General features: G+C 43.5%; 1 protein-coding gene across 1 annotated transcript in view; it reads right to left on the reverse strand.

Moving 5' to 3' along the window:
- LOC103798392 (gamma-aminobutyric acid receptor subunit alpha-5) overlaps positions 1–26,076 on the reverse strand; it is a gene marked incomplete at its 3' end in the record, with an annotated part of 26,304 nt that extends 228 nt beyond the window's left edge. The window contains exons 1-4 of the mRNA XM_009070648.1: positions 25,554–26,076; positions 17,565–17,686; positions 15,723–15,790; positions 15,391–15,611 (exon numbers count right to left, since the gene is read on the reverse strand). Coding sequence (XP_009068896.1) covers positions 15,391–15,611; positions 15,723–15,790; positions 17,565–17,686; positions 25,554–25,639 — 497 coding nt within the window. The remainder of the gene's footprint in view (positions 1–15,390; positions 15,612–15,722; positions 15,791–17,564; positions 17,687–25,553) is intronic.
- Positions 26,077–26,507: the final 431 nt, after the last annotated feature.

The following is a 26,507-nucleotide window of genomic DNA, read 5'->3' on the forward strand; positions in this document are numbered from 1 at the left end:
GTGAGCCCAGCCAGGTGGAGCACTGTGTGTGCCTTGTCTAGTAACCCTGAGACATGTGAAATGATTTTCTTTGGGCAAGCTGTCCCAATAAGATCATCCTTTCTTATTAGTATGTGAAGGAACTCCTGTGATGGAGCTTCTGCCACACACCTTATACTTACCTGCTTTCTGTACATACTTAATTGGCCTAGGAATTTGTCTCCTGGGTATAGCACTGTTGCAGACATAAGGAAGCATTGACTTTAGATATAACTACTTAAATACATAAATTAAATATTTAAAAATAAAAGTGTATAACTATAACCATATATAAAGTTATGTATCATCAAGGACATGTATGTACCACTGCATATAGCACTGCAGTTAGTTTCTGTGGAAATCACATGGTCTTGGGGTAGTCCCTTTCACTTCAGCACACTGTGATTTACCTGGGCATCTTGTCAGGAAAAAACAACAGGGTCATCTTCCCTTGCATATTGCCTGGGGAAGCAATTCTATCCTGGACTGCCCTGTCACTATGTGGAAATTCTTGATCTAGAGTAGATACAGGGGTAAGGAAGGAAAAACTCTTAGGAAAATATAGACATATCCCATGGATGTTCTGTATGATTGACAGATCAAGCTGGACACAAAGAAAAGTCTGAGGTAAATTTCTGAGCAGTGCAATATCAATTATCTTGATATCAAATATCTCAAGAGAGCCAAAGCTTACTTCTAGCATGAGGAAAATCTCTTTTGTTTATGCCATTTTGATATTTGCATAATACACACAGTTTGCTCAGGATAGTGAGGATGCAAATCTCATTTTACATTATGAATATCCTTATGGTTTTCTCATTTTATGCTGCTATTCTGCCTCAGAGGCAACAGATCAGAGCCACCCAAAGCCTTACAAACTGCCTGGTGACACAGAGGCTCTGCTGGAGGGCAGTCTGATTTCTAACCAAACTGTTGCCTTGGGAGCAAAAATCTGCAAAGAAATCCACAACACTCTACTACCACAATGCAAATACCCTTTCCTATCACACCAGCAACACTGAGCCATACTCCCCAGCTACATATACTCACTGCTTCCCATTAGCACCCCAAAGAGCCACAAGAACTTCTATCCAAAGGGATCATAAAGGGTAACAATCTGTTGTGTACAGACAGCAGTGTTCAGCCAGTCCAACTCAATACAACACAACGATGCCTTGCTGGAGCACTTCAGCTGCACAGACAATAAACTGGGGGAAACAGCTCCACTCTCTGCCAACACACAGAAATTCTGGAGTTTTACCAATGGCTGGAAATGGCAAAAGAAGCACAGAAAAATGCAACAGTATCATTGGCTGGAGATCATATTCTGAGGATGAGCTGGGAAACAAAAAGGGGAAAAGGCAAACTGCACATAGTAACAGAAAATGTAAAGATATTATTCTATATAAAGCAAAAAGAAAAAAAAATCCACTTCAGAACAGAGTACCATTTGGTAAGAACAGTCAGGAAGGCTACAGAATCACAGAATGGAAAGGCTGGAAGGGACCACAGTGGGTCCTCTGGTCCAACTTCAAGCAGGGTTGTCCTAGAGCATAGTGCATAAGATTGCACTCAGATGGTTCTTGAATATCTCCAGTAAGGGAGACTCCACAATCTCTCTGGGCAACAGCAGGAAGAGAAATTACTGAGGTCTGAGAAACCTGCCCTTTGGTAAAACTGTTCTTGGGCTTTCTTTTTGTGAAAGAAATCTTAAAATTTTGGTGCCCAGGAGACTGCCCTTGGGCACCAAACCCAGCAAAGCTGAAGTCACCAAGAGTGCTGCTTGGGTGAATTTAACAAGCTGATTCTAGTAGCATCCTGCCCAGAACTTGCATCCTTTCATTAAAATCACTTTGATGGGTACTTGAAAGCAAAGCTCCCATTCCTCCAATGCATCATTATATTTTCTGTGCCAAGCATTGCAAATTCAATTTTCTTGATAAATTCAGAAACCTTGCTCCAACAGCCATAAGAAAGCTGGTGTATTTTACTGCAGTCCATCTCCTGTCTCCTTGTCTACCAACAGTTTAAGTATGTCATTTCAAAGGCTGCAGCTTGACAACATTTTAAAATACAAACTTGTCATCTGCCAACATCAAAGGAGGGAATCCCTATATCCATCTTAACAAAGACAGCAGACATAGAATCAGGAAGTGAAGGAAGATTCAGTGCATGAATAAGACCTTCTGTTTCATCTGACTGTCCTGTGAATTGCATCCTGCTGCCTGCATCTCTAGAAACAACCCTTGCATGTAATGAGGAAGGGCTGTAGACATTCATCACCGGTAAATATGGAAGAGAAGTGAAGATGAGTTGCACAGAGACCTAGTGGAATTGAATCAAGTCCCTCCAGAAATTATTTTTGCCTGTCTTAAATGAAAGGGTAGCAGATAAGGCTGGAGAGCATCTGGCTGCCACTACCTGACTCAGAAGCCACAATGACCCTGGTTGTGCCATGGCTACTCCTCTGTCTCCTCTGAATTCCTCATCCAGAAGAAGATGGCATGTCCCTCAAAAGGATGATGTCTGCTACAGCCTTCTGGGTCTAGCCCAGGGATAGGGAGAGCCAAATTTAGTAGCTGTGAATGTGCTTGGGTACATCCTTTCCTTTCATTAACACAGATTCTTTGGATGAAAAAGTTCCTTTTGCTCTCTATCAATGCTGCTTTGCTTTTCCCATGCCTCTATTCTAGGGCCACTCCTAGTCTGGCCAATGGAACAAATGAACTAGCTGTACCTACTTGGTACATGCAATTAAAAGCCATGTAGCTGAGTCTCTCAGGTGATTTTAAAATGCTCAGTGAACACTCTCCTGGATACCTCTTACATCAGTGTGCATCACCCAGGGCTTGTGAAGTGTCTTGCAATGGGCAATGCGACAGAAAACTTGACAGAAAACTTGAAAGCAAACTTGACAGTGAGCTGTGCTACACAGCACAAGTGTCACCATCCTGATTTCTGCACGGTGCTCTGTGCCCAACAGGAGCTGCTTTTCATTACTATGTGAGCACCTGAAAAACAAAGTCACTAAACTGACTCCTGGTTCAAAGAGACTGGATTTTCTATTGCATACAGACATAAAAGCAGCACAGCAGTCATCTCTTGCACTCTGGGGGCTGGAAGCATAGGGCACTGCATACAGATTTGCTCCTAGGTGCAAAGTACAAACTATATATTCAGATCATAGCTCCAGGAGTCACAAAGAAATTGATATTTGGGTCTACTCCTTCAAATATCCCCTGGGGTGGTATTTGCATACTTTGGCTTTTAACATAGTGCTAAAGCTTAGGTACCCTTTGCATACTCTAGTTTACACAGCTGATTATAACAAAATTATTCCCAGTTTGCATTTATTTAAAGAAGAGAAAGAAGGCCTTGACAGAGATATATGAAACAGCCTTTGCCTGATCCTTTTATTATGGTGACTCCAGAATGATCTTGCTGTGCTCAGTGCAGCAGAGTTATCTGAGCTAGAGACAGTCTCCAAACTGCAGTTCTTTCCAGTAGAAGCATTTAAAAGCTTCCCTCCTCCACCATCATTCTGTCTTAATAAAAGCCCTATGGGATTAGTTTCACTCAAACAGAGTTTTTGACAAGATTATAGGCGGCTGTTAAAGGTCCTTGACAATGGGAGGACAAATCTCTGATTTTATTGAACTTAATGGTAAAATTCTCTGACTTCAATGGGGCCACTATTCACCCAAAAAAAGTAGCAAACCCTCATTATAGCAGCTGATTTATTAATGACAAAATTTCACTTTCCTGATGCTCCAAATACTCACACTACTATCTGAATATTAATCAACTAACAAAATGCTACTGCATACCTTCACTATCCAAAAAAAAAGTTAGGTCTACAAATTATTTAGTCTATCACCTATAATTGTACATGAAAGCTTTATCAAAGCTTCATTATGTACAGCCTTTAAGAACATAAAGTAATTACTGTAGTTCTGTTTCAAGAAAATTTAGACACATAAGTGAATCTCCATCTAAGAAAAGCACAACAATTCAAGCAGCAAGACTTGTTCACTCCAGAAAAGTCACCTTCACATTTCCACTGGGGTATTAAGGCTGACAGTGCTTTCAAGAGACTGCTCCTTTTTAACAAGGAAACGAAGGAGGTGTTAGAGTCAAGGATGTGACAAGGAAATAAATGCAGATATCTGGGGGCCAGACATTCACAGTGAGTGTGCTCCAAGGACAGGTGGGAGACACAAGGCACCCTGTCCTGCATGACCCTGATTTAGGGTGCTGCAGGGACCCCCAACTGTTCCTGGGATATCCCTCAATGCACAGAACATCTGATCCTACTTGTGGGAAAAGAGCAGGTGGAGGGAGCAAAGCTATCATCTCTCTGCTACCCTGGAAGTGCAGACAATGTTTTCTGGAGTATTATCTGCAGCTGCCAGGCAGGAGGAGAGGGCAGTCACCTGCCCGGGGAGCCCAGAGCCAGCCACAGAAACTTGCTGTTTCTTATCAGCTACTAGCTTTAGTATGTAAACAAATTAAACCAGAGAGCTTTAGAAGGACAGGGGAGCAGAAAGGCAGAGTCACCAGTGGCTTTTGGGAGACGTTAATTCAAGATAAGTGTTGAATAACAAGTCCTGCTGCTGAAAGGGACACAAGAACACTTTTGTTGGCACTGATGTACTGCAGCCAGAGAGATATGAAGCTTTTCTGCCTGTTTGCCCTAATCCCCAAACCAGCTCCATCTTCTCAGTTGTTTATTTCTGTGCACTGCCCTCACCCCTGATTAAAGGGAGCATTTTAATGCTGTGCTTTGGCCCCATCTGTGCTGACAATCAGCACCCACTACAGGGCTCAGGTGAGCCCAAGTGCCCTTCCCAGCCATCACCATTTGCCTTAATAAAAGGCAAAATGTTTGCATCAAACTAATCTTAAACCTATCTCAACATCTCCCCAATGTGCCAAAAAAGAGTTAAGTGGATCCAGTCTTAGCCAAGCCATACTCCCACCCAGGGGCTGGTTGGCTCCCTACACAGGGAGACTTGAGGGTTGGGTCAGGGGTCAACTCCAGGAGAAGCTTCCCTTGGTACCTGCTCCAACAGGACCTCAGCAGAACAATCTGAGCCCTTATGGCATCTCCAGTACACACTCTGGCACACTGGCACATGTGCAGATAAGAGAATAACGGGAAGTTGATGGTTTAGGTTGTTTTTTTTCAAGTTGTAAACACATGGTTGGGTTTGTGAAATTACTCATTTAGCCTTGACTCAGGAAATGACTATTCACCTGTTTTCCCAGTGTGATGTCTTGGGAATGCTCCTGTAACCAAACTATTATTCCTTTCAAAGGGTTTTCAAGCAAGAGTTGTTTCAGGCCCCAGCACAGTGTGTAGTCCAGGGAACTGATGTCTCCCTGCATGTCTTAAGGAAATGTAATGTGCTTATATAAGCATGCACATACAGACAGACACAGATATGTGAAGACCTTTCTTGGTTCTGGAGCACTTGCCATACAGTGCAAACAAACGCTGTTGATGGTGGTGATAGTGGGTTACACAACACAATACACAAGTGTTAGGATGTGGACAGATGTTTATTCATGGTATGAATGGCTGTAAGAGTCACTGTGAACCCATCCCTGGCTGGGTGACTGGCTGCAGTCTGGCCCAGGGGAAGAGAAGTGATGATTCTCAGTAACTCAAACACTGCTTTGCTCATGAATCTCCATCACTGTCTTGGATAAGAGGTGAAAACACAGATTCAGGCCTTGTTCTGCACCTCCCTGTGTGATGTGCAAGCAGTTCACCACTGCTTCCTATTTATACTGGTGATACACTTATTTCCTTGGAATACACCAAATAAAGTGAACAAAGAACAGAATCAAAGCTAGGACTGGAGTGAGGTGGTCTTAAGAAATTTCTGCCTTAGCCCATTTTTCCTTCATAACCACTCAGCCAAGAATACTACCCTTTCCTATGGTGCTGAGTTGCACTATCTTTATGTGACACCAAAATGTCCTTTAAAATGCTACAGGGAAGGGACTATGGAAGACTAAGAGCTCCAGTTACTGATGCTTTTGGGAGCTGTGAATACATAATTCAGATGCATGGTGTACTTGACAGAAAAACTCTCATTTTAAGCAAACCAAATCCTTAGCATAGCTTATGCTGAAGTGCAAAACCAAGACTTTAATTGCCTAGATTTACTGTGCTGAAGACTTAAGTTATCCTGAACTGATCTGAGGTAGACAGAATTGATCCCAAAAGCTGTGCCACTATAGGAATAACCTCCCCAAATGTGGAGCATCTCAGCATACCCAGAGCATACTCCTAGATGGGGGCAGGGAGCATGTTCAGCCTCCAGGTCCATTTCTCCAGGAGAAATGAGATGTTTCTCCAGGAGAAACAGAGAAAGCAATGAAAGAACTAATAGGATACACAAATTACCTGATATGTGATACGGATTTGGGACATTACAGAAAGATTCACAAAGTAGGAGTTTATAATGGACATAATACCTTTCATTCTACAGCATTTCTTTAATATGCACAAAACCAATGCATGAAGCACTGAGTTTACACTTATCCAGCCTTGCCATGCAAAGTATCTATTGAAGTCCATAAGCAAGGTAGAACTTGCTGGAAGAAGCTCTGTTTGTTATCAGACTAACAGGTGCAGGAAAAAAAAAAACCAAGCTTTTTGACATACAACTCCTTCTCTTTCATTCTACAGCATTTCTTTAATATGCACAAAACCAATGCATGAAGCACTGAGTTTACACTTATCCAGCCTTGCCATGCAAAGTATCTATTGAAGTCCATAAGCAAGGTAGAACTTGCTGGAAGAAGCTCTGTTTGTTATCAGACTAACAGGTGCAGGAAAAAAAAAAACCAAGCTTTTTGACATACAACTCCTTCTTTAGGTTCTCAAGGTGCAGGAAAAAAAAAAAAAACAAGCTTTTTGACATACAACTCCTTCTTTAGGTTCTCTTCCTACAAACTTTACTTTCCTAAAGAAAGGCAATGCAGCTATGGATGCTCTAGCACAATATCACAACCATCTACTTGATAGTTTCACTTAAAAAGCTCACCAAGCTTTCTCTCCTTGCTGATCCCTTATCCATGATGAACTCTCTTTTGACATCTGATGAGGAAGGTTTCCAAATCTCTCCTCTGCAGTAGCTTCCATTTTTACTGAATTCTTGAATAAAAAACCAAAATGATAAGTAGCACTCGCAATGCTGAGAAGCTGATGTAGTTGTTGACGCAGGTAAAATGGGAAACAATATTTCAACTAGCCTACATTTCATTATGCCATGCCCAGGCATATGCAGTGCTGAGAAGCTGATGTAGTTGTTGATGAAGGTAAAATGAGAAACAATATTTCAACTAGCCCACATTTCATTATGCCATGCCCAGGCATAATGAAGTCTGCACGTGCTGCATGTTTTGACTATAATCTCCCTCTCAGCTTGGCCTTTTGATGGCATGTGCTAACTGCAGTAAGGACAGCTGTTCTTGAAGTGCTGTGCAATAGTGAACTATGAGCTTCTGGTTGGCTCTCAAGAGAGGCCAGTCCCAGTTACTGGAGGAGCCAACTGGGAACAGCAACACCCAGTGCCACCCAACTGCACATCCAATCCTTGCATTCAGTGGAAGGAAACCCAAGTCCAGGAGAAAGAGGGAGCACAGAAAGCACCCTAGGTGATGAGGCTTAAGGACTGTGATGAACACAGTCCACTTGTCCTCCAGTCCTGATACCACCTGCTAGGCAATTGGATCAGTGTAGATTTTCTGACTGGCCAGAAGGGCTTTTGGGTTTGCATGTCTGCATGTGAGTATGGCACACAGTCCCCCATGGGTAGGGCTTCCTGGCTGCACAGACACCCTATTCCTTGCTCCCAGTTTATACAACCTTTACATTTGTATGGACAGGCATAAAACTACAGGCAGTATTTTCTACAGAGAAAATGAGCTGGATTTAGAAAGTAAAGGGCAGGGGGAGGAAATGGGCAGACACCAGATGGGCAGTACCAGCCCATTTGGGCTCTCTCACATCTAGACTGGGATGCACAGACATGGCAGGGTGGGTAGGAAGGATTATGATCTGGCAACTCAAAATACAGAGCTGAAATCCTTGATTATTTTCCACAGTTCATGCAAACAATATAGAGCTCAAAAACATGTCACCATAGTTTCCTTTCAACCACTCACATTTAACCTCAGCCTTTTCTTACTCACCTCGCATTTCTGTGCCCACTTACAATGTCCCTCCTCACCAGGATCTCCTGCCTTTTGTGCAACCTCAGTGCTCCCCCACACCTTTGTGTGAGGGAGGCAAGCAGCAGGTTATTTGATGATATGGTCCTTCATAGGGAAACATATACTTAGCCCTATTTGTATGTACCTCTATTGGTACATGGAGGAGGTTGTATAGCCATTCAAGCAGAACATTAGTATCTGGGGTTTTTTGCCTTGCTTCTTATATGCTACATGCCCCTGCCCAATACAGCCATGAAGGGCCAGGTAAAGGGTCAGGCTGTGGGTGCTCACTGCTCCAGGAAAGGAGCCCCCTGATCCCTCAGCTGTTTAACACCATAAATAGTCATTAAATAGGCCTCAATTTACCATCTGTTTGCTATTTATACCACCACCAGTGCTAGCATCTGCTCCAACACAAGCACCTGTTTGTTATAGTGCAATCTTAGAGAAGGAAAGGCAGAATCTTCTGGTGACATTTGTTTCTTGAGCTCCTCTTAAGTAGCACTATATTCCCTCCTATACCTACCTAGAAAAAAAAAAAAGGACAGAACCAACCTTGGGCTTTATGTTGCATGGAGAGGAAATGATGAAAAGTCCTCCACAAAACAGCTACAGGACCAGCTGCTGGTCAGAACATCCCATAGCTTCAGGTGGCTGCCACACTAGCCATTTCCAGGCTACCTGAGCATGGGGTAGGAAATACCAATGGAAGGCCTAGAGGTAACAGTCATAAACACACAGGGAAGATTCAGATTAGATGTTAGGAAAAATGTTTTGCCTGTTAGGGTGTTCAGGCAGTGGAAGATGTTGCCCAGGGAGGTGTTGGAGTCACCATCCCTGGAAGTATTTAAGAGGTGTCTGGATCTGATGCTGGAGGATATGGTTGAGGGCTTAGGGGTTAGAGCAGTGTGGCAGGTTAGTGGTTGGACTTGATGATCTTAGGGGTCTCTTCCAACCTTGATGATTCTAGGATTCTGTGATTCTATAAGTAACAAAGTAAGAAAGGACTCGTGACTAAACACAGACATCAGTTACCCTATGCTCCTTTTCCTAGCACTGTGGAAAAAACCACCAGGAAACCACTGAAGTGTGAGTGGAGAGGAATAAGCATCTTTCATACTAAAGTAGACGTCTGAAATAATGTAGACACTTAACTCCTTAAGAAAGTCTCTCCCCTGCACTGGGAGCAATTCTGAGCCCAGAGGCTCAGCTGCAGCCACCAGCATTGCAGATGAGTAGAATGAGCTGAGGTGAATCCCACCCATCCTGCCTGGTGCACTCCACCACGGTGGATTTTTGATTGCTCATTGGCAGCCTGATGCTTCAGCACAAACAGAAATGCACTTCAGGGGATGGTATTTCTGATTAGGCAGATGAAGATTTTAATTTCAGTCCGAGTGAAATGACTAGGGAGTCCACTGTAATGTTATCCTCCTCTGATAAAAAAAATATAGCAGAGCCAGAACAATTCTTCAGCATCTACCAGGTACTTCCAAAATCCCCAGCTGCAGAAGCTGAGAAGTGTCTGCAGATTGAGGAAAGACAGAGTCAGCAAGGCAGTTGTGCTTTCCTGGGGATGCTTGAGGGGGTCAGGGCACTGTTTCCTTTCATTTTCTGTTCGGTCACCCCATCCATGGATACCTGGACATCAGGTTGGCCCTGCTGGTTCATCCTTATAAAGCAAGGGGAGCAGAAAGGAATCTGGCAGAAATTGTACCAGCTAAGGCCAGAGGAAAGTTGGGTCTGCCTCTGAGCTCAGCACAGAGATGGAACTAAAGTTGTGCCTTTTGTAACCCCTCAAAGTCCAAGCAAGCACCCCCCTGATCCAATGACAGACTGGTTCTGTTTTGGGCTTGGTCTTTTAATCAATTCTGCCCTTGCTGTGCCAGTTCCCATCTCTGTGCTGGAGAGCTCTGTGGGGCTCTGCCCACTTTTAGTACCAGTAGAATAGGCCATTGTTACACACTCTACGTAGGGACTATATTTGGGCAGGTCATCATTTCCCATTTTGAATCTATTACACCACAGTCTCCTCTGATGCCTTTCTCTCCCTGTGGGTAACTCCAGCCCTGGATTTTTCAAAACAACAAATCTTGGTTCCTTGAAGGGGAACTTTTGAGAAATGGGGCAATGTGCAACCAAAGCAGAGAGATGGGAACCAATAGCCTTGGTGTTAAAACAAGAATCCTGCTGCTATCCTCAGGGAAAGGACCTTCACTTCATACATCCCTATTTTCTCTCACTCTGTTAAAATCTGAATTGATGATAAGCAGCTGAGAGTCCTTGCCACCATGGCAGTTTTTTATCACTCTGCAAGATTCAGCCCAATGTAAAGAAGTTATATTTTTCTTCCAGCTTCAGGCAGTTTGAAGCTTGAATATGAAATAAAATGCAGCAAGTCTAGCACAGGAAAAGGAAATGCATATTTGTATGGCTTCATAGCTTCTGATTTGTTTTGCAGTAGTTATACAATGCTTAAAAACCATTGACAAATCCCTTTCTGTAAAGATGAATGGATGTATAAATGAAATCTTCCCTTTGGAATAAGAACAGCATATTCAAATGTTCCCATCTAGATGGCTGGCTGATGGAAAACTCAGGGTTCGTTTTAAAATGTAGATTTGCTGGTCACTTCTTGCTCAGGAGCATGCAAGCCAACCAGTGTCTGGGAAAAGCTTCCCTCAGGCAAAGTCAGAGCTTGAGAACCCCCACATTTCTCATAGAATAACTTTCTCTTGCAAAAAAACCCCAACAAAACAAGCAAACAAAACCTTGCTTTCCCAACAGAAGTCTTGACAGCAGCACTGTATCTTTGGTAAACCAGTTTGATGAGCAATAGCTCTGCAGCATAAACCGGTTAGTTTGCTAATCCAAGTCCTTCATGGAAGAGCAGAGTTTGTGCTAATGTGCAGCCAGGACATAGGTACATCGCACACGAGAATTTTAAGGCTGAGTGCTAATGGAAGAAACATATTTCCAGCCTAGGTAAGCTTGGTGTGTTCGCTGCAGCAGAGTGAACAGTGTGGTATTGCTGCCATCAAGTGGATAGGAATCCTACACATTGCTGAACCCTAAATCTCTTCCAGCAGTGGTAGAACTGTCTTTCAGGGCTGTACTAAAAATTCTAGAGTTTCTTAACATCATACTGAAAAATGTCTGCAGTCCCTGGCTGATAAATTATTCATGTGCAGATTACTGGGACAGATTTAACTGTAAACACTCTCAGGATCTCTGGTAACCTTCAGTCGCCAGAATAACACGGGAAAAAAGATCTGTTTGGACACTCCTCAGATATATAGCCAGGTCCTCTTTAAAATCCCGGACTATATCAGGTGCCTGGAAGTCCCAGTGGTAGCAAAAAGGTTTTGAGGTCCTTTCAAAACGCCCATGAGAATGGGGCTCTAAGGAGACCAACCCTTGTGATGGCACAAGAAAGATTTTTCAATATCTACAAGCTGATAGAAAATCATTAAAAGCTGTTTATGAGATGCTGTTGAAAAGTTAATTCATGGTCCAAAGGTTTAGCTCTAGTGAGCATGTTCTACTTTATATAAATTTGTGCTTCTTCACAGGTTTTTTTTTTTCTCCCTGGCATTCTACTGCAAAGTTTATCAAAGCTTCTGTCTTTACAGCCAATTCCTACTGAGCGAAAAAAAAATACAGCTCACTGAAACATGATGGTTCTCTTCTTAGCCTGAAAATGTTGCTTAAATCACTGTTCCAATTTTTCAGAATAGCTTCATGGAATAACCGACTTTCATGCTTTTTACATTTATTTCTCAGATAAAATTCACTAAATATTTCAACTTTTTAGAAGGAGAGAATCTAGTTTTTGCCTCCATTCGCAAGGCTGTTTTCGCTGTATATTGGTGAAACACGAAGTATATTTGCTAGTGCTTTTTATACCAATGCTCTTACTAAAAATAATAAAATGTGAAAAATGAGAAGTGGAGCCACAGACAACACTTCCCTCTAGGGGCAGAAACAGAACTTACAACACTCCATTCAGCAGCGAATCATTTGTAAACCTCATTAGCAGAAATTAAACCCCTAATAGCTCCTCCCAAGTGAAAGGCAGCCAGAATTATTAAGCTCCCCACAGAGAACGCTGCTGCCCATGAGATCTGTCTGCAGAACACGCTGTGTTCCTATATTCATGCAGAAGGGTTGTAATGCTGCACGTATAGAGAAACCCATTTATCAGATTTCCCTAGCAACACACATCCCATCAACTTCTGACCTAGACAACATATCATCCAATCCAGCATGTGAAGAGTATATTTTTCTTTATAAGTAAACACATGTGTCATGAAAACGTATGTCCTGACAAGTGCTAAAGCTGGAAGTTTGCTCAGCTGGTCATGCTGGTATATTTGGAAGTGGAATGGGATGAAGGTCAGTGTTGGCTCGGCTGTTCTCCTCCTCTTCATTCAGGCAGCCAGATGAGAGGTAGAAAAAGCAATTCAGGCATCTCCGTCAATGCCAGAGGGTCCAATCCTCCCCACACGGATCACTCCCACGTACAGTCTGGGAAGCTCTCCATTCCTCCTTGGAAACGAGGAGAACACAGAGCTAACAGGGCTGTCTACACATCCCCAGATCCTGAGAACTGAGGAAGCCTGATGAGAGCTGCAGGAAACGGGGCCCAAACCCAGACCCAGTACCTTCATAGAGCACCAGCACGGAGACTAGCATCTCCCCCCTCAGCAAGCACAGAGCTGTCATTCTCCTTAGGGAAAGCCATCCTAGGTAACTCTGCTTAGCTGGTACCTTCACCAGGACATGCCAAGGCAGCTGAAGTGACTGAAGTGCCTGTCTGCTTGGCACAGCCACCTCTGCACAGCTTGGGATCAACTCAAGCCACCTCATGGCACAGCAAACACCCATCATGAAAAACTCCTGTGCTCCTTCAGAGGCACATTATAAAAACAGGCTCCTGACTCAGGAGAACAGGATAGACCCTCTAAAGTTATTACTGGCAATAGCAGGAGGCAAGTTATTTAAAAATCTTTGTGTTCCATTTCTTATCACACATGCCATGGTTAGTGGGAATTTTATTCCACACATCTGCACAACCATACAATACTCTAGCAAAAAAAACCCCAAACCAAAAAACCCACCAAAACAAACAAACAAACAAACTCAAACAAAGTTATGTTGCATGGTGTTTTAGGTGACAAAAGTATTCTGTTTCTTGCTGTAGTCTACAAAATCACCAACCCCAAAGAGCTTACCCCCCACTGAAAACCAGGGGAAAGGGACTGAATGGGACAATGGGAATGTCTGCATCAAACCTGTATTTTTCTCCAGCTGCATGTGCTGAGCTTTTCCTCAGGATGGTACCTGTGGCACCTGACGATGCTCTGCCATGGTCCCCAGAGAGGCACCTCAACAGAGTAACTCAGGCTCAGCAGTGAGCTCACCTGGGGCTTGCTCACCCAAGTCTCACTCTGCCAGCTAGGGTGGCTGAGCTCCTCACCTCATGTAGCATTGCTTCTCTGCATTTTCACCCAGTGCTTCCACAGAAATAGCATGTCAGCTATGAACCTGCCACACCACCTAGTGTTTTGCTCCAGGCTGAACGTGAGTCTGATCTGGACTTACAAGTAATTCACACAGCTAACCAGGACTGGACACTGCAGCAGTCTCTGCAGTGGGACCAATGTAGTCCAAGCAGCAGTGAGACTGATTTTAAGGTTGGCATTACTCATACTTTTGTGAAATGAAGTTTCTCTGATAGCTACTCTGACATTTATTCATTTAAGTGTGTCTGTGTATTCTCACAGTTTCAGTTTATTATTGGGGTGATCACTAACTGGGGGCTAGTAAGAACAGCAAATAATAGTAGAAGAGAAAATGAGTGGTTTTTTCTTCTTTTAAACACAACTTCTATGATGTCTAGGTCTTTTTAGTGCTAGTGCAGTTACAACTGTGATGCTCTAAAGCTGCAAGGACTTATGTAAGGATACCTTATCTCTCCTTTTCCTTTCAGAATAAGAGATTTAAGGATGGGGCCAAAATAAATAAAACATGTTTAGAAGACCTGAAATAAAACCTGGGAAGCTCCAGGTGCCTGTGTACGAAAGGATAATCCCTATGACCTCCAACAACCCTTAAGCACTGGGCCCATGGGTGAGGTTGGGGTTTGCACTGTGTGTCCCCACAGCAGCACACAGCAGCAGCAGCTCAGCTCCCTGCATTTTGTTGGGGGTTGCCTGTTGAAAACTCAGGCAGCTCAGCACCCAACTCAGGTCCCTGAGCACTTTGCAGGGTCTCAGGCACCACTCTGGGCTTGTGTGCAAAAATCTCAGAAAGACACTTTGCTGCTCAGTAGGTTTTTCCCTTTCATCTCCTTTTCAAGTGTTGTCCAAATGACTATGCTCTTGGAGAAAACCCTGTTGAAGATAGACAGCAGTCTTAATTACTACAGGCTAATTACCTCTGATGAGCAAATTGCCATACACCAGTGTGGGATTTGGCCTGAGAAGAATTTCAAACAATCCTCTAACATCACTGATATTATATCTAACATCTAGGTTATGCAATGATGAAGCTTGACAGTATCCTCTAATCAGATGAGGAGCATGACCCTGAAGATCAGAGACAGCAATTTGCTTCTCTGCCAATATAATGTCCCAAATTTGTTTTCAGGATAGTACTTACTAAAGCAGCTTCACAGTACTGCTAGCTTATTTTATTTATTCTTATGATCATTTGCTTTTTAGAACTATTAGTCATGTGAAAAAAAAACAACTCAAAAACCCTCCAAGGGTTCAAGATGTACTGCCCCAGAACAGAGTCTCAGTCTCTGGTCCTGGAGACTGTTCTCCTGCAGTCTGCAGTACAGCTGCAAATATAAACAGTAAGAGAGAACAGATCTTCATAAAAAAGCTGAACTGAATCATCAGATCTGTTGAGAATATGCCTTCCATTTAATCAAAGGAAATATTTAAGCACTAGCAGTAGTCAGAAGCTACAAATTAATTGGTACTTGTGGGCAGCAATTACATTTTCCATTTTTCTTGATATTCACATAAATATATGTGCTGGTTGCCTGGATCTACTAGCAGTGGAGAAAGTGACACTCCCCACAAGTCACTGCAGAGTTAGTTGGGAATCAGCACCAATCAATCCTGTTCCTACCTCATGGTGTACAGCAGGGTACCGTCATCCTCCAGGCGCAGGAGTTTGTTTGGGGTTGTCATGTTGTGAGCAATAGACTTCTTGCCATTGTGGAAGAAAGTGTCTGGGGTCCAAATCTTGCTGGCCAGCAGGTTGTTAAGAGGGAGGCGTTGCATAGGTCCTTTGAATCGCAGCCTTTCGTCTTTCCAGCTTTGGCGGAAAAAAACGTCGATGGTGTATTCCTGGCACAAAGAGACAGCCAAGGTATTGCAGGATCTGAATAGAAGCCGTGGCTCCAAAAATTCCTTCAGCAAAGTAAACACAACAGAGTTGGCAGCCACATGCTAACTTACCATTTCTGTGTCTGACACAGGACCAAAACTGGTAACATAGATGTCTGTTTTCACCTGAGTTATTCTCTCTGTAATAAATATAGGCTCTGCATTAGTAATTGCTTTAAGATGCAAATACATACTTGTGATGCATTTCTCTGTGAACAATTTCTGAATCACTAAAAAATCCCCAAAAGCTCCAAATTAAGAAGATGCTTGAGGAGGCATTTCATCGTTGATCAAATGTAGCTGTCGACCCTTGGGAGTCCAGGCTCCCTTCTTATAATCAGAGAGAAACAGACCCTTGAAGGGTGATTCCCTCTGACTGACAGGGTTTGATCACAGAAACACAGAGTGGTCTGGGTTGGAAGGGACCTGAAAGATCATCTAGTTCCAATCCCCAGCCATGGGCAGGGAAACTTTCCACTTCGCTCCAAGCCCCACCAGCCTGGCCTCAAACCCTTCCAGGGATGGGGCATCCACAAATTCTCTGGGCAACCTGTTCCAGTGCTTCACCACCTTCACAGTGAAGAATTTCTTCGTAATACCTAATCTAAAATCTACCCTCTTTCAGTTTAGAACTGTCACCCTTTATCCTATCACTGCACTCCCTCATGAGTCCCTCCTCATCTCTCCTGTAAGCCCTTTTAGGAACTGGAAGGCTTCTCTAAGGTCTCCCAGGAACCCCAGATCTCTCTCAGCCTGTCTTCACAGGAGAGCTGCTCCAGCCTCTGACCATCCTGGTGGCCTCCTCACTCCAACAGGTCCATGTCCTTCTTCTGCTGGTGCCCCAGAGCTGGACACAGAACTCACAAAAGCAGAGGGGGAGAATCACTTCCCTTAACCTGCTGGCCACCCTCCTTTTGATGCATCCCAGGATGTGAATGGCTTTCTGGTCTGTGAGCACACATTGCCAGCACATATTCCACACCTACTACAGCGTGAGGTGAAACCTATCTTGGAAGGACTCTCTGCTGGCTTGGGTGATCTGCCTGATTTCACAGATCTGTATTAGAGATGCCCAAAGTTAGGTGAAATTATTTCTGCCCTCAAGTCTCTAAGTCCTTCTGGCATCTTGTCAAATCCAGGACTAATTTAATTTAAGGGAAGAAATTTCAGAAGTTCGTTATATAAGGTAAGAGCATCGAGCCCTATTTTCAAGCATCTCTGTGTAAAGTGAGAGGAGAAGGAGAGAAAGGGATGAAAGCAATGTGTTGGTCTCATAAGAGGAAGGGGTGGGGGTAGCCAGATTAAAAAAGGGCCAGGAAGAAACATAACAGATGGTTTACACATGGGTAGAAGATGAGAGAAATCTGGGGGATAGAGAGCTGAAGGCGGGCTCAACAAGGTTAGGATGGCAACCAACTATTCACATGCTGTGCTTCTAAAATAGCTCCTGTAGAGGTTATCAAAATGACATATCAATACAGATTTGCTGTAGTTGTCTAAAAATGGGTGGATTGGGGATCTGTTTTTAAAAGAGATATGTGTCACCAGCATAAATTTATACAGGCTGACCAGTAAAGGGAACCTCACAGCAACCTGCTAGCATATTGTCTCGCTCACCTTAGGAAGTACCAGAAAGAAAAACCCAAACTGTATCCAATTACAGAAAAAAAATGTAGCACAGATGCTCTCCTAACCCAACCTCAGACGACCTCAGTGACTGAAAGAATCTAACTTTCAGTCATCTTTTTATTGTGCCCCATTTGCTAGGAGACAAATCTACTTTCTGGCCTTTGTTTAGTTTATAAAACACAAGTCTCTCATCCAAGAGAAGAGCAGGTTCTCATCTGAGAGGGCATCATGTAGGTGGTGGTTCTGTCCAGTGGGGGACCAAGCACAGGGAATGAGTTCTCCTACCTCCCAGCCCTGGGCGCAGTCGGTTGTCGTAGCCGTCCAGGAGACCATCCAAGATCCTGGTGAATATGGTGATGTTATCATTGGTGTCCTCTTTTCCTGAGGCTGTTGGCGTTTGGGAGAAGCTATTTTATGCAAACAAAAGGAAACATGTCAAAAGCCATGCTGGCTTCAAGGGAACTTTGCCATTGAGCCTCTGAACCTCTGTCCTGCTGCTCCAGCTCAATAGGAGAGGGAGCTGCTGTTTCATCACTGCTAGAAGCAGTTGTAAATAGTTCTCCCTGGGGAAAGAGGACCCAAAGAAGGATTGGGGGACACACAGGTAGATCCCCCTCCCCTGCACTGCCCTGTCCCACGTCAGCCCCACTGCTTCCCCAGTGCTGACACGTCTCCATCCGCAGCAGGGAGCAAGGTCAGCTCACAGGGCCAGCAAAAGATGTTACTGGTTTTCCCTAGCTTAGCTCTCCAGTCTTTGGGAACTACAGCATCCAGCAGAGATGCTGCATGAGCAGCATGGGTTTGCCTGGGGATGCACCTTCAAGTCTGCCTGAAGGTTCTGTTTAATCCTTAAATGCCAAACAGCTTCTAATTTCCAAAGTTTATGTAATTTATTGCCAGAACAAAGGATGAACTCTAACCTTATTTGAGGATAACAAACTCCCACTATATTCAAAAATCCCACTGGGGTATCACTGGGGTATCTGAAAAACACACTGCAGTACAGAAAACACAGTTCTTCACTCCTCCTCTCTCTTTTGCATAAATTAGTTCTCCCTTGTAGTATGCAAATAACAGCAATGTGTAGTGGGCCTCATTCCATATCTTTTGGGCCAGATTTGTTTTTAGTCTGAGCTCTTTTTTATTTCATCATTTTATCCATGGCTCAGACCTCGGAAGCTGATCACAGCTCACAGCACAACTACAACTTGCATTTTTAAATCTGTTTGATTTTCATTTAAAGATGCTTAGTAGAATCCCCTGCCTACTAATGCCTTTGCTTACCTAAGGAATAAACATGGGAGATTATCCATGAGCATGCTTCACCTGCAGCAAGCAATAAGCAGCTCTTGAGGCAGCAAGTTTGCTCACACTCGGCGCTTACTCAAAATTCACCTTCTGCTGAAATCACCTAGAAATGCTCCAGCTGTGACAGGGCACATCACCCCACTAGGAACCAGACCCTGCCAGTGGGCAGGAATCATTCCCATTCCAGCAGCCTGCACTAGATGCGAGCCAGTCACCCAGAGAAAAATAAATAAATAAAGGATCCATGTTTATTTACTACCACTCCCCAGGGAAATAAATCAGTAAATAAACAGAGAGGCTCAGAGCATCTCTCTGTCTTGCAGAATGCTTTAACAGACATGTGTGGCTTACCCAACGGAGCAGGAATCATCCAAAGAAAGATGAGGGATCTCAACCTGGTTTTACCTGCACAGCACTTCCACTAATGGGACCTTGGTGACACTCATGGAATGGAACTGAAAGTTTTAGTGAGGCCAGACCCGGCTCAGAACAAGCTCCTCTTGGCCACATACAGCTCACAGACATGGGCACCTCCAGTCCTGCATCTGTTCCCTTTACAGTTTGGGAGCTTCTGCTGACAAGGAAAGGATTGCAGAGCCTCTCAGGACAGGGCAGTGGGGCCAGGCAGTGGGGGCACAGGTCTGGTTCCTTGCACACCAAAGCCATAGAAGTCCCTGGCTGAGGAGGCTCCTGCTGTGACCCTCAGCAATCTCCACACTGCAGAGCATGAGGCTGTCGGGGATCTCCCCATCACTGCAGACAGAGGCAGAGCTGCAAATCTTACCCACTTTTAGGCTATCCCATGGTCTGAAAGACCAAGTGAATTCTGTTTTCTCTGCTGTGATCACAAACTCTAGCGAGGAACTGAGCAGACATCACAAACATGTTTGGCTATAATAAAAGTTAATTCAGCAGACACAAACTGATTATGGAAACATTAGACATTGCACACTGGACCATTCAAGACAAAATGCTGTGCACTTTTTTGGCAATCCTAATCAAAGGGATTCACCACATAAAGGTGAATATTTACAAGTAGCAGCCTAACAAATGCAAACAGGAGACAGAAGGTACAGATATTCTTTCCATGCAGTGAGCACAACACCACTTTGATAAAATCATAGTGTGAACCACACAAACCCAATACACCTAGAATGCTGTTTTCAACTTTTCTCATCTATTTTATCTTCTTCTTTTCATAAGAAAGAGATATGCATCATGCTGTCTGCCTGCTACACCATACCAACGTAGGAACCCGTTCTAATTTTACACTGCATCTGACAAAGAAGCAGAGAGATCAAACTTCATTTCATTCCTACAAGTTTCATGAGAAGCTGTGACTAGACAAGGGGAGAGTGATCTAAATTAGTGCCTCATTAAGTAAAAATGTGAGGTCAGCAGTCATCTATTCCCTCTGGCTCACGGACTGGGCCACTAAGCATTCCTGTAGCTCAGAAACAGCCTCAGCGAGACCAGCCCCCCTCCTCTCTGATCATTAGGAGATATGCAGGATGCTTGCAGGATTAGGAAAGATTTTGGGAGAAAAGGATAGCAGAAGTACAATGTAGGTGTTGCAGTGGGAGATGGGAACAAGGGATACCAAAATGTGGAGCTGGGATTAATGCAAAGATACGGTGCTGGGGGCACAGGACACAAAGCTTCACTAGTTTCTCTGCTCTTGACAAAGCTTGTTATTTTTAGTGCTTATGGCTGAATTCAAAGCCAATTGAACTCAGAGGGAAGATTTCCATTGAACTATTTTTGTGGGGATGGGACAAAATACACTTAGTTCGCATAACTGCTCCTCTGAATTGAACAAGAGTCATTGATGCTGCTTCCTTCTATCTCAGCTATGTACATCTTTCACAAGAATAGGACACACCCCATACACTGAAATACTTCTGTATCTCCACAAGGAAACCTAATTAATAGAGGAAAAAGATGGGGAAACAACTAGGGTGAAGACTCATGAAAAGTCTGCACTTCTTCTGCAAAACTGCAATCCAATTTAGAATTGGCAGATCCTTTCACCCAAAAAAGAAGGCATCTTGGTGCTGAATTTCAGCAAAACTCCAGTATTATGTGAAGCTGCTTGTGTAGATGGATTGGTATTTGCTCCAAGTGCAAATTTTACTTTTTCTTTCACAGGAAGTAAGTGTTTCATTTCTGTCGTTGAGCTTTCTGGTGCAATGCGTGTTTTGGTGTGAGGGTTGAGGTTGTCTGCTGTGACACAAGACCTTTCAACTGTACTTGCAAAGTTACATGAATATATTAGACACTGTACAGCTCCATGAATAGAGAGAAAACAGGTGCTGCCCTGAACTAATTACTTCCACACAGCTAAAGATCAGGTTTTATCAACATATTAGTAGGTAAGCACATTATTGCCTCTCTGCAGTGAAAAATGTTTTTATAGCAGAAATTTTCAGCTATGGATAAAAATAAACCTAGAAAAGAACCTTAGGAAAATGCTAAGAAAATTCAGAGATAATTGCATTTAAAGCTCGTTATTGAACATAAACTAAACCAACCAGGAATACTTCTCATCACATTTATTTAATATTGCAATTCCAGGGTAACTGAAAAAAAAATCAGAAGCCACAGAAGGGGCCCATCAATGTAAAATGGAATAACTCTCTAAAGATGCTCAGCTACCTCTTCCAATGAGTTCATCGTTTACCATTTTAAACATCACTGTCTTTTTTGCCATCTAGTCAAAATCACGACAGGTACTATTCATAGCTTAGTTGTAATAAGAGGGAAATGTATGGTAGATATTTAATGATTTTCCCCAAACTTCTTTTTTAAAAAAAGGTAAGAAATGATGGGAAAATAACCAAGGAGTATTTTGCTATTGAAAGATATGTTTTTCTCTCTCTTAGGAGAGTAGCATTTCCAATAACTTGCTTTAGTAGGATTGGAATTGCATCAGAAGTTCAGACAAATTAACAGTTTGTGGTAAAGACAGTGGAGAATGCACTTGCAAAGTGTTGGGTCCTGCCAGCTGGACAGACACCAAAGGAAATAGATCCGCTTTTCTAAGTTAGCTTCTTGCCATCCCTTTCCTATGGATCCTTGAGATCTCAAAATGCTGATGTTTTGTGAATCTGGGCAATGAAGATTCAATTAGATTAGGACAGAGAGGAGAGGACTGACTAAAACGATGAAACTTGAATCATCTTTTCAGATCCTTAAAGAACAACTGAATTCTTTTAGTTAGCTAGTGCAGTATTTTGCTACCTTCTGTGCATGAGCAATTTGTGAGCAGTGCAGCAGAAGCAAAAGGGTCACATCTTACAGTCCTCACCCCCTTGCACCTTAACACCTCCTTCAATGTCCTAAATTTCTCGCAGGGTCTTTAGACATCTCCCAGGACTCTCAGCTCCCCAGCTCACTGACCTGCAGCTTCACTGGGAGGCACTGAGTGGTTTCTCCCTGCCCCAGGCACATGCTGGGTGGGTGGGCTGCAGGGACCTGCCTGCTCTTGGGCCAGAACTGGCAGGCCAGAGATGCTGAAGCTATAGCCTTCTGCTCAGCAGAGGCATTGACTGTCTTCTCCAGGCAGTTCTAGGTACCCACTATGGTTTTCCAATTATTAAAACTGTCTAATGGGTTCAAAAAGCTCTCTGGAGATACAGAGAAGGAAAGAAAAACAGGCTTAAAAAATAAACAGACAAGCATGACTGCATAAGGATATGATAATTCTTACAAAATTAGCCTTAAAAATATGAGGAAGAGCTCCCCAGCATGGGAAGTACTTGAAAAGGGATATCCCAGCAGAACTGCTTAGGGCTGCAGACACTACCTTGAAATAACAGCCTGAAGGAGAGGTATGTTTAGTCTAAACACCAGGATGATGGTCTTAGTGGTAAGGGCTGTGAGCTGGTGGAGCAGTATATGAAACCACAGACACACCACGGACTGAGTTCTTAGCGTGCACAGAGAAACATTAGGTTGGCGACATATGATTGGGATCTTCTGTTCTCTGTGTTTCTACTGTTATAAATATTATTAGCAGATGGCAACTAAACTGTGGGTACATGAGCAATGTCCGTCCCTGTTGGGTTTGGCTCTCGGACAGATTTCTGCAATTGCATATCCAAAATGCAAACACACCAGGACTGTGCACCGTCAGTGTGTTCCCAGTGAGGTGCTCAGGGGTGGTCTAGGGCTGGAAAAAGAGCAAGACTCAGGACATGGGAAGGTTGGCCAGTGTGGGGCTGAGCACAGGCTACCCCACCTCGGGGAGATGTGTGTGCCACAGCCACCCGTGACACCCACAGCCCAGGGCTGCACTGCCTGCATTCCCCAGTGTCTGCCAGCAATCAGACTCTCCTCTCACCTGGAGACACTCTTCGTGGTTATATTTGACTTTTCATCATTCTCTAGCTCCATTATTAAAGTTTACTTTCGAGACACTTGTGAACTCTCTTGAAATTCTTAAGTAAAATACTTTAGCTCATTAGAGCATTATACAACTCAAGGCTGAATTCCAGCAAGCGTGAAAAAGCCTCGACTCGTGCTGGATCCTTTCTGCAGGCTCATAAAACTGTTAAACCCACAAACAGAGGAGGGGGGAGAACTTCACATCCTCTTCTCAGTTCATCTATATATTTGAGTTTTAATTCAGTGATTTTTCTTTAAATAACTTCTACCAACTAAGTCTACAGTCCTTCTCTACTGCCTATTAATGTGGATAATTCTCGATAGTCATTACACATTTATGTTAAACATTAATCACAGACTTTTGCTGAGATCTCTCAAGTAGCCTAGGAGATTGAGATACATAATTTCTGTTTATTTTATGAGGCATTGTGCATCAAAATCCCCCAAGGTGGCTTTGGCTATGTCAGCAAAAACTGTATTTACGATTTAATATAAATATGGAATGACTACGGAGAACTGTAGAAAAATCTCTGTCTTCATCTGTACTGTCCTACTGTATTTTGGTTTTTAATTTGTGCTCCTTTGACCAGTCACTTTTATCTAGCACATTGCAAAATGCACTGCAATATAACAGTGCAGTCCAAACATGGATGAAGCTAATAAAGAAGAACCCAGTAGCAACAGCAAGTGTTCTCAGGATTAGATTCCTGCAGTTAATACAGCAGCCTACGTGTTAATTGTACCGCTCTGTCCTGAAGAGTCAGTCCCAAAGCACTTAGCAAATTACACTCTGAAACTGCTTCTGCCTCTGAAACAGAAGCGCTGGAGCATCCTCTGTCTTTTGAGCAGGGTCAGAATTCAGCCCTAAGGCAGTGTGTGAATGCTGCAGTGAATTGGAGCTGCTTATTTCTGCAGGCTCAGACTAAAATTACTAGATCAGAAATGGGGGGCAGGGGCGGTGGGGGGAACTTATGTGATGATCTCATTTTAGTGCACAGCTTTTTGACTAACTCACAGAAAACAAGTGTCCTAGTTTCCCAGAACTGTCCTGTTCTGATTATCTGCCAGGTTACAGGTCACACTGATTCCTACCTGGGACTTGTATTCAGTGTTTGCTTTGGAGTCAAAAGGGAGAGTTAAACCCTCTGGTTTTTGTTCGTTTTGGGGTTTGTTGTGGGGTTTTTTTGCATCCTTGCCTATCTATTCTTTTGGTAGAGGAAAAGCAGAGTCAAAAGACCCATACACCAGGAAGGTCATGCTCAACTCTTTTCAATGTGCTGCCTTCAGCAGGGATGATGAACAATCAAGGACTTAAGGTTATAGTTGTCAGGATTTTCTCAATGTGGAAATAGTTTGTCAAATGACAACCATGTAAAGACAAGTTTAAAGCCACACTATCTATTCCCTCTTCATTTCTCTCACAAAGTCCTGGGGGATTTTTGCCTTAGACCACAGTGCAAGCAGGACTAAGTTTTTCCAAGGTGAATAAATGAGTGTGCAGCTCTTTCATCCTTCGTAGTATGCAGTCCTACAACTGTTCACATAAGCTGCTGTGGTCACAGGCTTCCACCTACCTACACAGAACACATGCTGCAGACCAGGCTAAGTTTTGCTTACAGCACAGACAGTCATCACTCAAAGTTTGGTCTTTCTCCTAGTTCCAATCTGGAACAAATCACTCTGCTTGAAATCAGAAACTGATTTGCATCTCCATTTCATATCTTCTTATAGCAAGGAATTGATGGGTGTGCTTGTGAATCAGCACGTTGGGAGGATTCATTTTTTTCTGGTGAAATCATAAATAATTGTTCTCCTCCACAAAGAAGAATCAACCTACGTTTTCCCAAGCACTTGCAAAACGCTTTTTCCAGACTCGATTGCATAGCTCAGTTTTGGAAAGTTCTTAAGATCTCTGGGTATAGGGAAAACATATAAATAGAGGGTTTCTGACTTTATTTTTCATTTTTCTAAGAGCTTTAGTAGGAGTATTTCTTTGATACAGTTTTCAGAAAATCACTGTCAGAAGAGCATCCAAAGCAGGAATATGGAAACAGGAGTCCTTGCTATATGCTTCAGGGAAACACAATTTCTAATTATTCTAACGAGTTTCAAACTCAGATATCCTTCTGAGGAGTCCCTGTATTATCTTACCCACTAGGAAAGCCTGTACCAGAGAGCAGCATGGCACAGAGTACTGCACAGAGTACTGCTGGTGCTGTTCTGCTCTCCTGCCTGTAACCTGCTCCCATCAGGTGAGAGGGAAGGTGCAAAAGCTCTGCACCACAGGCACAGGGGACACCACAGCCCTGGCAGGTTAAACCAGAGCACTCAGCAGCTGTAGGCCTGGTCTGAGCTCCCTGTGCCCCCCAAGCCTTCCCACAACAGCACTGCAGGCAGAAAGAACTGATATGAGAGAGTAAATCTGAAGAGGAGAGCAATTCACTCCCTTCCCCCTGACACCAGCACGTTAGGATGAAACACACAGCCCGTTTGTTTCGTTCAGCAGCTCCGCACGGAGCCAAGGTTTGTCTTTTCCTTTAAAAACCCACAGCAAAAATTCAAACACAATTGGCAACTCACCCGAAGTGGCTGGCTAAACTCATGGAAACGCAGAAGAGGAAGAAGTTTTTGATCATGATAAAGTCAGAGACCATCCCATTGTCCATTCCAGAGGAGAGGAGGAACGCAGGTGGTTGCTTTGGTGAAGGTGCAGCTGCTCACTTTGTTCTTACGCTGCAACAATACGACAGGAAAAAAAAGAAAAGATGAATTATTGCAGGGACAAATAGCAGGATAGCCGAGTTCAGCTAACACCGCATCTTCTGCTCTCTGCCTTTCTCACAAACTTATCTAGGCTTATGTAAACATCGGCTGTTTATGTAAAATTGTATATCTTCAAGGACATGTTTTACCTTCTGCTGACAGCAAACTGCAAACCAGAAAAAAATTCTTAGTGGCCCAGTTTTCCCTTAAATTCTTCTGTGGTATAAGTAACTAAAGCAATAGTCACCGTTTTCCAAGTGCCAGTTTCGACCCTTTACCTATTTCAACAACTTCCACATGCCTGCAAACCCTGGGCTGTGAGCAGCCTCCGCATCCCTTCCTTCCATTGCAATCTTTTCCCATTAAATACCCGGCTTCCCTTTCCAAAATCCCAGTCGAAATGCCAAGAAACACCTACTGCTTCTTGGAACTCATGCTGCTGATGCACGGCTTAGCAAGAGGAGGGTGGGTTGTTGAGGGGGGAGAGGGTAAAAAGTGACCTTCCTCGCAAAGGCACATAAACCTCACGCTAGCAGGAAGAATGACAGATCTGTAGCTGCACCGACTGCTGCTGTTTGGGTACCTGCCTCAGAGACCACATCACCCATCTCAGCACTGTGCACTAACGTGTTCCTCTGTGCCCTATTAAAAAAAACCACGACAACACAAAACCAACACAACAACCCCCCGAAAAAAAAGCAACAGCAACAAAAAAAAACCCGAATACCCACAAAACAGCCCCGCAAAATGCACCTAGAGGAGAACTACCTA

Source organism: Acanthisitta chloris, unplaced genomic scaffold (genome assembly GCF_000695815.1).
Source record: "Acanthisitta chloris isolate BGI_N310 unplaced genomic scaffold, ASM69581v1 scaffold26692, whole genome shotgun sequence".
NCBI classification, from domain to species: domain Eukaryota; kingdom Metazoa; phylum Chordata; class Aves; order Passeriformes; family Acanthisittidae; genus Acanthisitta; species Acanthisitta chloris.